We start from the raw sequence: 11,813 nt of genomic DNA, 5'->3' as shown, positions 1-11,813 counted from the left end.
GTATACGATTCATGTAAGTCAGCATGTAGTTTCAAGTAATCGAGCCAGACATCACCTAATCCTATACCCGTCTTACGCACGCATAATTCAAAAAAATAATAATAATAATATTCACCCTTGTACCAGGAGGGGGTAAATAATAAGTTGTAAAATAGTAGTAACATTTTTACAAAAAGAAAAGGAGACAAACTTATTTTGTCATAATAATAATGTCATGCGCACAGAGTTGGGTAACAACGTTCATATCGTAAAGCCAAGCTACCAACTACTGGCCTGAGTCTCTGCTGGTACTGTGCTGTGCACCATGACTTTTATTTGCCACCCTTTTTCTTTTTCTCACACTCACTTTCTTCTTTCACCAACACCAACACCAACACCAACACCACTATTCTCATTTATCTGTCGGTGCCCCATTTTCTTCCCATAATAATAATAATCATTTCTCACTTCATTTCTCACTTCATTTCTCGGCTGCACTCCACCTGTTTGATGAAATGCCTCAACCAACTTCAACTTTTATCATTGCTCTATTTGCTTCTTAAGTTTCTGGGTATGTGAAATCATCATTTCCACCAAAGTTTCTTCACAATTTGATTAGTTTCTGTGATGCACTCAACCAAACTTATAACTTTTTTTGATCATTGCTGTATACGCTGCTGAGCTGAGTTTAATCTGGTAAACTTTTCTGGGTTTTCATTTATGTTCTTTTTCACTCATGGGTTTGCAAGATTATTAACAATTCTAACACTTTTGAACAATCTCTGTTAATTATGTCTGCTTCAAAGTCTTCTACAAATGTAAAACTTTGAACAGTTTTTAGAATTCTGTGTGCCTTTGCTTTCATGGGTGCTTTGTTTTTATTACATTAAATGATTTTGTAAAAGATTAATCTTTAAATGGCAATAATTAAAGAGAAGAGAAGGTGTAAATGTGAAATCGAGTGATGTTATGTTGAAAAATATGGAATTTATTGTATAAATAAATGTATACACATGCAGTGGGGACAAAATCTTTTTCTTTTACATTCTTTATATTTTTCTACTTAATTTTTTGGCTTTAACTTAGAATCCCACCTTTTCTTTTGTAAATTACCAATGCTTCTTTTTCATTTTATATTTGCCTTCATTTTTGTGTTTATTTGATGTGTGTAGGCTTGATTATTGTGACCAGATCAGAATATCATGGACCAAAAAACATGGCTTTGGAAGAAAAGTTTTGCACAAAAGTCAATTGATGGAAATAGTGAATCTGAAAATGAAGCAGAGGTATTCTAGTACCTTATTTACTTCATTTTTAGTTTAATATTGTGAACCAAATGGCAGGAAGTTCGTTTACTTAATACACGAATGAACATAAACAAAACATTTTGTTGATTTAGTTAAATGAACGAGACATGTGACGAACGAACACGAACACATGTCTCGATCTTTCATTTATGACCGTTTGTGTGTGTGTATGTGTGTGTGTGTGTGCATATATATATATATATATATATATATATATATATATATATTTCTAGCTTAGAAACCGTCTGCCACATGGGGGTGGAAAATACCGATACATAAATTTTTTAAAAATTTGTGTACATCTTATAGGTGGCAAAATGTATTTCATAGACTAAACATTATAAAAATAAATAAAAAGTATGTAAAATACGGGTTTAAATCTTGATTTACATTTACTATTTGATTGAAAACAAAAGTTACATTGTTAGATTTCAACGTTTCTTAATTTTTTTTCAAAGATTCTTAAATAAGGGGTAATTTTAAATAAATCATTATTAAAATGAGCAATGTATATTTATTAAGAGAGAAACGAAAAAAAATGGTGAGAGTGGATATGGAGGCGACAAGTGGCATGAGAGATCTTTTATTTATTATATAGTATAGATATAAATATTGAAATTGAAACATGATAGGTTCAAAAAGTAAACAGTTAGTCATTTAACTTATGATCAATACTCTAAACATGTTTCATCTATACAACAGAGGCTTCAGTATGACAAAGAAGCAGCTTTAGAGAGAACTGTGAAAAACCTCCATGAAAAGGTAGCTTCTCTTCTCTGTGAATGCAATGCCAAAGATAATCTCATAGCCGAACACGCAAAAACCGCACAACAAGCCATTGCAGGTGACCATCATTCCTCTAAAATCCAATATTCCAATTCTATTTCAAACATCTTATTGTTCATTTTCCTTCTTATTACTATTCAAGACCACGAGAAGACTGCTGCCCAAATGGCTTTGCAAAACCAAGAACTAGAAGCAGCAGTGTTACAGAAAGCAGAGGCTAATGAAAGACTAGTTAACTTAAATACCGCGTTAAAGGATTATCGACAGCAAATGACTTGTTTAAAAGATGAACAAGATCAAAAGGTGAGTGAAGCTGTGGATGATATCAAAAGGGCGCATAAGAAATTGGAAGAAAAATTTATAGAAACGAGTAAAAAGCTTGCGACTTTAACGGTTGAAAATGCTCAACTTTCAAATGCTCTTTTAATGAAAGAAGAGCTCATTGAAGATGTAAGTCACCAAATGTCACAAGCAACAGTGAGATTCAGTGAGTTGATTTCAAGACTCGATTCTGTTGAAAAGGAAAATGATATTTTGAAATATGAATATCGGGTTCTTGAAAGGGAACTTGAGATAAGGACCCGATGTGCTGATGTGGCGAACATACAGAATCAAGAAAGTTTGAAACGGGTGGTGAAGTTGGAGGCCGAGTGTCAGAAGCTTCGGTTGTTGGTGAAGAAACAGGTAACGGGGTCTAACGATAAACGGACGGTTTTCATGATGAATCGGTTATGTGAAGTGGAAGAAGAGAACAAGATTTTAAAAGAAAATTTGTGTAAAAAAGAAGATGAAATTCGTGTTTTGGAAGCAGAATATGCTCATAGTAGTGCGGGTCGGCGCACAATGGTTGGAGACTCAGATATGAGTTTGATGGATGATTTTGTTGAGATGGAGAGATTAGCAATTGTTTCTTCAGATGCAAGTAATCTTGATTCTGTAGGCAAGGAATTAGTTCCTGTTACACAAGGTGACATCATCAATCCATCCAACGATTGGTTACAAAGCGTTCTAAATGCGATCTTGGAGCAAACCCGTGTTTCAGAAAAAGGTTTTGATGAAATCTTGGAGGAAATAAAAACAGGTTTGAAATGCCAATCTGATTCAGACCATGTTAGTGGTTATATTACTTGGAAATCTCCAGAGAGCGAAACAAGCCTAAAAACTGAACTGGAAGACCTAAAAAAGTCAAAGTCAATGATTGAGGACCAATTGGAGAACCAGAAATTGGTCAATGAGGAACTTGACCATAAACTTTCTGTTGCTACAATTCAAATAAATGAAGCAAATCAGAATATTTCAGCTCTCAAAGTGGAATTAGAAGATAGAAGTCATTGCTGTGAAGAACTAGAAGCAACATGCCTTGATCTTCAACTCCAACTAGCAAGGTCAAAGTCAATGATTTATTTAGTTTTCTGATTTTAAAAATTTTGTAAACTTGAAATCTGGACTAATTTTCTGAAGATGTAATGTGCAGTGTGGCTGATAAAGATGTGGCAAATGTAGATGTTGTGCAAGAGTCAAAGCTGGTCCAGACTGTAAGTAATATGGGCGCATTGACCTGAAATTCGTTTTGGTCAGTTATTATATTATGTATATTGTTAAAGCGGTAAATATGACTAACTATATCATGACGACAATAATATAATTTTTAGAATAAAGCAATTTAGGTGGTTCATCATCATCATCATCATCATCATCATCGTACTCAGTATATCCCACCAATAGCAAAGCTATGGTAGGGTCTGAGGAGGGTAAGATGTAGACAGCCTTACCTCTACCCCGTAGGAATAGAGAGGCTGCTTCCGGTGAGACCCCCAGCTCGATGGTAGTTTTGCATCAAGCCTTGGACATAAGGCACATAACACACAACCATTGGGACACCGGCCGATTGGTGCATGTACCCTTGTCTTTCGGCTATCAACGCTACCACATGATGCCTGATTAACCTTCCGCCACTTTTAACGTTATTTTCACGAGATTAGTAAAATAACGTCAAAATTAGTGCAATTTCACTTTAGCCCACCTGAGGGTTCACACATATACACATTATATGCGCGCACCCAAGCAGGGCATTAAAAATACAGTATATAATGTAGCTAGCAATCCGTTTGACCCGTTTCCTTTTATATGTTGATTTCTTTTATTTTACCCGTTTGACTGATTACATATAATATCAAGAGATTCAAATTATGAAAACTTTGCAGGGATGGGAAATAACCGCAGCGTCTGCAAAACTGGCGGAGTGTCAAGAGACTATATTCAGCATCGGCCGCCAGTTGAAAGCACTAACACCACCACCACCGCCAGAGTCAACAGAGTTGGCTTCTAATAATAATAAGTCAAGTCAACGTTCATCCTTACGTGACCGTCTTGTGGCAGAGGACGGTGCTGACATGGATGACCTACTAAACTCCCCTAAGACCAAGGAGATAATAACGGCCACCGAGACGAAAGTACCACTACCGGTTGTTCGTGTCGGGAGCTGCAAGTCGCGTGTGGGACCTGGGGCTTTGGCTATTGTGCCGAGTAAGAAACGGGGTAAAGGAACTGAGCTGTTGAGGAGGCTTCTGTTTAGGAAGAAAAGTGGAAGTAATAAGAAGGTGCTGACTATTGGTGCACAGAAGATGTAATGGTTTTGTGTAATGGTGTTTGTGTTTAGTGAGCCTAATGACTTGTGTTTGTGAGCTTGGTTATGTTTAGTTTTCTAATAAAGAAGTTCGTAAGGAAGTATAGCATTTAGCGGTGACTAATAATGATTACTATAAAAGCCTTTGGTTTGATAAAATATGCACACAACCATGGCTTCTTCTTCGCAAACTAAGAGCATATTCCCATTCCAAGCAGGATCTTTATCTCCATTCTTATAATTACATTTAAAATTCTCATTGATCCCCGGTTAATCTCTAATTCCTACCTCACTTCACTAGCTGACTAGAGTCAACGATTACAACACTAATAAAAATGAGAGGCCCAATAAACAAAATTGATTTGATACACCTATATTCTAACATTAGTTTTCACCAACTAGCAAGATTGTGTTTTGGAGGGGTTGTAGAAATAATAATAATCATCAAAACAGGTATTCCATGACATGTATTTAGGCATTTTGATAATGCTGGTTTGGTCTTTTCTCCTGTTTTTGTTTGTTGGTATTTTTCCGGTGTATTCTAGCTTCTTGCTAACTTTTTGTTGGAATTATAGTTTCGTTTTCTGGTAACAAAAAATTATATTTATTTGATATTATGGATTTGTAAGAAGTGTTACATTATACGCAGGTCTTAAAGAATTTAGGGGCTGTTTGGTTCTTTCAGATCTGAATGAGTCAGATCTGAATTGGACTTGTCCCATTCAGCAACAACAATAAGTCTTATTTTAACCATTCAGATGTTTTTCTGTTTGGAACCAAACAGTCTGAAGTCTGAATGAATCTGATGTTTCCATCTGAATGGTTTCATTCAGATGTAAACAAACAGCCCCTAACATAAAATACGTTCTTGTAAGCTTTTCAATTAATTATGCATATAGGTTCTTGTCAACATTATTAGAATGTCTGTTGTGGTTGAAGCCACTCCCTGCATCTAGACGTAGAGGTGTGCAAATTAACCGCCATAATCATTAACCGAACCATAACCGAATCTATTTTAACCGATAACCGACATAACCAGAGGGTCGGTTTAATAAACTTTTAAAAACCGTCAATACGGGTTGGTTATGGTTAAAGATAATTTCAAATCCGCCAAAACCGAACCGCCCCATTTACAAGATTCTCAACTTTATGGAGTATGATTAGACACACTGTTGAAAATTTGTTGAAAATTAAATAAGGTAATAAACTAATAACGCTCTCATTTTTATAGTATATGATTTAATTATACTAGAGAGTTAATCCATTAATTGTTTGTTTGAATATATATTATTAATATTAAGAATTATATAATTTGTTGAACTATGTCATGTTATTTTTATTTTTTTAGTACCAAAGTTTTAGGCTCAGTTATACATTGGATTGGTCACGGTTAACCGGCCCAACCGACTCGCTATAACCTTCAAAACCGATTAACCGAAAACGTCATAACGGATCGGTTATGGTTATGATTATCTATTAACCGACATATTGGTTATGGTTATGGGTTTGGTCTAAAACCGCCCCAAACCGACTCATGCACACCCCTATCTAGACGTGCACAAAAAAACCAGTTCGGGACCCGAACCGGTGTACCCGACCCGGAACCGGTTCCAGTTTGTACCCGGTGGTCCTAATACCCGGTTTGGGTATTTATATACCCGAAATCCGTACCCGGTTCCACATATTATATCCCCAATCGGTTCGTACCCGGTTCCATTTGGAAAAGGTTCCGGTTCATACCCGGAAAAACCGGTTCCGCCGGGTATTTAGCTGTAGGTCAAAAACTAGCCGTTGGAACCGGTTTTTGAGAGTAATATAGCCGTTGGAACCGATTTTCTTGCCCAAAACCTTTATATAAATTGTTTTTCACCCCTTGTTTCACCACCAAACTCAAAAAGAATCTAAAATACTTCTCGTTTTACAAACCCGACCATCCGACTCAAAAATATTTTGGCACCCACCAAAAATACTAACAACAAGGCTAACAAGAACGTTTTTATTGATCCGGTTTGTGCAATTGATGACCCACAAGTTGTGGTCGTTGACCATAACCGCAACAAAGAAGTATGGAAGAATTGGGATTTGGTTATCACACGGGTTACCCGAATGATACATATGTGTCACCGCTCATTGGGTTGATCCGGTGACATGGCAATTGATGAAACGCACATCGCTTTTGAAAACTTCCGTACCCACATACCGCTGAAAAATTGTTTGAATTGGTTGATGAAGTTATAACGACTTACAACTTGAAAAATAAAATATTTTCGATTTCGTTTGACAACGCATTAAACAATACAAAGGCGGCCGAAAAATTTATCATAAAATATTCACCACCTAGTTATGGGGATTTTTTTCATGTTCGATGTGTTGCACATATCATCAACTTGGTTGTTCAACAAGGTCTCGACAATGAAAACGTATGTCAAGATTTAACTTTCTTTAGACTTATGTTACAAGATGTTTTCAAAAGTGGTAAAAGAAGACATATATCACTATTACAAAACTGCCCAGAAGATGCGGTGAATTTGGCTAGAAGGTGCGGTGCTAACACCGCATCTTATAGCACCAAACCTTTTGATATTCACGACCGCACCTTATATCAAACCGCATCTTCTCCATGTTTATTTGAAGACCGCACCTTCTGTTAATTTCTTTCAAATACCAAATACCCAAAAGCTGTGGTTTTGATGACCGCACCTTTTGCATCTTTCTATCTTTTTTTTAATTTCCAGAAAATAAAAGATACTGATATATATAAACCTCAACACAAATTTCCAGAAAACCTAAGGAAATAATATTAAAAAAATGTTATATTGTACCAGAATATATAAATGTTTTAAAAATAACAAGGAATACACACTAACTACTTTCCGAAGCGAGGTCTTTGTTCTTACATCCAGAACCGACGTCTTCAATCTTGCAACCCGAACCGATGTCTTCATTCTCGCAACCCAAATCGTAGAAACCACCTAGCAAAACATAACATTACATTATTAATCATAATGAAGCTTAAAAATATATGCAAGTGTGTTAGATAAGAAAATGAACGTGTTCATGTTCATTTATGCTTGTTCATTAATAATATAAATGGTTAATAAGAGCGTAAATGAACGAACATAAACGAGTGAAACGGGTCAGCTTCATAATAAGATTTCTTTGCAAACGGGTCAGTCATTTGCTTATCATTTCTAGTATTGCAAATCAAATAAAAAATATATTTTTGACGGTTTAACTTCTCACAAGTCAAACTGCATTTTGTAGCACAAAAGATCATCCAAGAAAAAAAATTGTTAAAGGGTCATAATCTCAGCATATTTAATACATGTCAGTATAAGCAGAAAATTAACAAGTTGGATTCAAAGGATATTTTAGTCACTATTTTTGATAATTTTAGTCAAACTACGAGTAATCGTTTAGGTTTGACTGACTAAAGTCAAATATGCAGATTTTGAGTGAAGGGCAAGTTGTCAACCATCTTTTAGCGTTCGCCAAGAAACAACCAGACAACTCGTTGCCCATGCTTGTTAAAGCAAAATAGTTGTATACTTTTATAGTTCAGAAGTATCTTCATTTATTTATTTTATTAAGGCCAGTTTTTATTATTTCTTATCATAACCATACAACTAGAGATTTTAAATAAATAATAACAGTAAGTTTTTAGTGTTCAATTAGCAAGGCTTCGAAATTAACAATACTTATTCATCTGTTTTTTGTGGTTTTAATGGTTCCGTCGTAACGCGTGGATTTCAGATTCTCGTTATACATAATTTATAGTACATACACTTATATATATGCATATAATTATACAACGTAATCATATATAAGCAAATTTTTGGTTGGCCCGTTAAATATAAATAAACATTACACGGTAGAGCTAACCTCGAGACGCGTTAACGGAGTTCATGCCCAGCCCTCAAACATCAAGCACCTTCATAATCCACGCACTTGAGTTGCACGATTCAAAGATAAAAGGTCCAATGATCCCTAAAAATATAAAGTAGAAATTAAAGAACAGTTAAAATATGTATGAGTATGTGTAAATTTATGTGTATGTATTGTGAAAAAGTATATATTACCCCTGGGTGCAAGAAAATATCTTCTATTTCCATGATAATGGCTGGTATGTCTCATATTGCAGCATCTAATTTTGTTCTGCACTTGGTACCATTAATACTGTCTGGATCAATGGATGCATATTTAGATTTGGGCCAGAGAAAAAAAATACTATGAACATATATAATCCAATATGCATATATATGATAAAGTTAGCACACTAAATTATATCTAAAAATTCTATTGACCGTATCAAAACTATAATAACAACATACATTGCAAATTTATGTATTAAGCTAATATCAAGCCACTTCCAAAAAGATAACCTTAAGAACTCCGAATGTAGATGGAATTTAAGACAGGTTGGGAATACATCCCTTGGTAATTTAACACTGGTTGTGGTTCCGTTTTTATCTACCACCTTAACAATTAACAAAACGAATTGAAGATATGACTTACTGTGTTTTTTGATCTCACGATGTACTGTGTTAAAGAGGCAAAGGGGCTATGAGCAGTACGATTTCGTAGTGGGTGGTCCGATTAGGGGCTGATTTCAATACATTGAACGGTGGTCTTGAGATGGTGAGCGGCCGGAGGCAATGGGTGAGAGAGTTGTTTGCAATTTAATTAAATAGTCAACGCTTAATATTCAAAAGCAATTTCAAATGAGACAATCCAAAATTTATCTATATTACGTTACTTTGGATGAGTCTTCTCTAAAAGACTATTCTAAATGCATATGTTGACAAATATGCCATATATACACATAACATCCACACACACAAAAAAAAAAAAATCAAAATCAACAATAAATGATAGAAAACTAAATTTTCATACATTCACCTAATAATTGAATAATATATCATGATGACGTGAATATTTCGACATTTACCTAAATGTAACAAAATATATTCAACAATACATAAAATTGTCTTAAAGTTAAAGCATACCTTCAACTTTGTTGCAAAAGTCAAAATGACTAATATTTATTCTTTTTCCCTCTCAGATGGTGAGGTAGTGCAAGATGTTTAAAACAAAGTGAAAGAAGATATAATATGTATGTTATGAAATATAGTTGTTTAAGAGAAGAATTAAAATGAAGAAAAAGAATAGTAAAAAAACAAAAACAAAAACAAAAAGAAATGAACCGCACCTCCTACACAAAATAACTTCAAATTAAACTTTTTGATATGAACCGCACCTCCTGTTTTTTAATTTTTTTTAGATTAAAATTTTGTTCAACTTTGCCAAAAGATGCAGTGGAGCTTTGGAACCACATGTTTTGGATTTTTCCCATCGCACCTTCTGCCCATTTTTTTACATCTTGAATATAAGAACTATTGCAAATCGGTTGAAAGAAAGTATTTAGGGCTGAATTGGGACGTTCTAACCCCTTGAAACTCAACTTGTCATATGCTCAAGTGTGCTTTTGCCCAACGCTAAACTTTACAATGTTTTCATAACAATCTTGTTGATGTACGCGAGACCGATATGCTTCCCGAAAGTGTTTGGGTCCACGTCGGTTATGTGTTGGAGTATCTTGATGTATTCAAAACCGCAACTAAGTTATTGGGTGTTTATTATCCTACTAGTTGTTGGGTTTTTGCAAAAATTGTACAACATGTCTTCGACTTTTAGAGAGTTTGAGGATAAGAACCAACTCTTCAAAGATATTGTTGCGGTAATGAAGGAAAAGTTCTTAAAATATTTTCAAGTCATACCACCGGTCTTACTTGTGCCGCCGCTTTAAACCCCTATTGGAATGTTCATGGGGTTGAGACATTGATCGAGGAAATATTCGACAACATGGGTATGCACGAGATCGACCCGAAGTTGTCGACATAAGCGAAGGAAAAGTTTAACAAGACCTTTATGACCACTATTTTAAAATTTATGGTCCAAGCGCGATGTCATCTTTTGTGAGGCAAGCAAAGACTAGTAGGCCGTGCAAGGACAAACTTATAAACTTGATGAATGCGGTTCGTGAATCGGCCTCTAAGAGGCAAAGAGGAAACACACCAACTAGTGAACTTGGTCGATATAGTGGAGCAAACTATGTTTAGGGCGCATCGGTCGATGAAATTCATAATATTGATTTGTTGGCTTGGTAGAAAGGAAAACAAAACGAATTTCCTATTCTATCCTCTATGGCTCGTGACTTGCTTGGCGTACACGCCTCAATGGTTGCTTCTGAATCGGTTTTTTCTCTTAGTGGGAGGGTACTATCAATGCGAAGAACAAAACTAACTCCCGAGTCTTTAGAGGTTTGCATTTGCCTAAAGGATCATTTGGATGCGGTGGATCATGTATAACACAAGGAAAAATTTGAAGACTAGATACCAATAGAGTGATCTATTCATGATGAGGAGGTGGAGGAAGGGCTTTCTTCCGGGAATTCGGGTGGTGAAGAAGAAGAGGATGAAGACTAAAAAGACTTGTAATTTTTATTTGTTTTAGTAATATCATTTGCAACACGATCAAATTTCAAGTAATATTTAGTTTTGATTTGTTTATTAACTACTTTTGTTTTGTTTATTACTAGTAAAGTTTTATATCTTATTAGTCATGATTAATTTTTTTTCACTTTTTTAATAAAGACGAACATTTTATTATATAAACAACACATATTACAAACATTATTAAAACATGACGATACTAAACATAACAACTTAAACTAAAAACAACGTCCGTCGTTTTAATCGGCGTTCTACAACGATTAAGCGTTGTTATCGGCGGCAGTAGGTGCTTGAGTTGTAGAGCCGGACGACTCTCCCGCTTCCGCTTTCTTGGCATCCAAACTTTTTTTCTCACGACAATACTTATTGGTATGCTTGCGTAAGGTGGAGTTCGACCCCGCTTTCAGAAACTTCGAGCAGTTTTTTGCACCGGGCCATCTCTTGTGAGTCGGTCATGACACACAAATCGTAATGAACCCAAACATCGGGGCATCGTGTTGTTTCGATCACCATAACAACATCGTCGTTAGTTGCCATTTTTTGTCGATTTAAGTTTAATTGTGATTTAGAGTGTGTTTTAGAGTTTTGAAAGTGGTTTAACAA

At 35.3% G+C, this 11,813-nt stretch overlaps 1 protein-coding gene across 1 annotated transcript; it reads left to right on the top strand.

Moving 5' to 3' along the window:
• The first annotated feature begins 633 nt into the window (after nt 1-633).
• Nucleotides 634-4,769, top strand: LOC143631533 (filament-like plant protein 7). Its single transcript, XM_077100276.1, has 6 exons — nt 634-675; nt 1,152-1,265; nt 1,989-2,130; nt 2,215-3,457; nt 3,547-3,607; nt 4,277-4,769. Exons 2-6 carry the CDS (start codon nt 1,182-1,184, stop codon nt 4,700-4,702), a joined length of 1,956 nt encoding a protein of 651 aa, XP_076956391.1. The 5' UTR covers nt 634-675; nt 1,152-1,181; the 3' UTR covers nt 4,703-4,769.
• Nucleotides 4,770-11,813: the final 7,044 nt, after the last annotated feature.

The sequence above is a fragment of the Bidens hawaiensis genome, unplaced genomic scaffold (assembly GCF_021521415.1).
Source record: "Bidens hawaiensis isolate Kalapana, Puna unplaced genomic scaffold, B.hawaiensis_p1.1 tig00006086_1, whole genome shotgun sequence".
Taxonomy (NCBI): domain Eukaryota; kingdom Viridiplantae; phylum Streptophyta; class Magnoliopsida; order Asterales; family Asteraceae; genus Bidens; species Bidens hawaiensis.
Note: the sequence above shows the minus strand (reverse complement) of the source record. Positions and strands in the feature narration are given on the sequence as shown.

Excerpts from the sequence above, each read along its gene's own strand:
- LOC143631533 (XM_077100276.1), top strand. The coding sequence starts at position 1,182 with ATGGACCAAAAAACATGGCTTTGGAAGAAAAGTTTTGCACAAAAGTCA. Across the intron at positions 3,458-3,546 it reads CTTCAACTCCAACTAGCAAG|TGTGGCTGATAAAGATGTGG; the intron begins GTCAAAGTCAAT and ends TGTAATGTGCAG. Across the intron at positions 3,608-4,276 it reads AGTCAAAGCTGGTCCAGACT|GGATGGGAAATAACCGCAGC; the intron begins GTAAGTAATATG and ends AAAACTTTGCAG.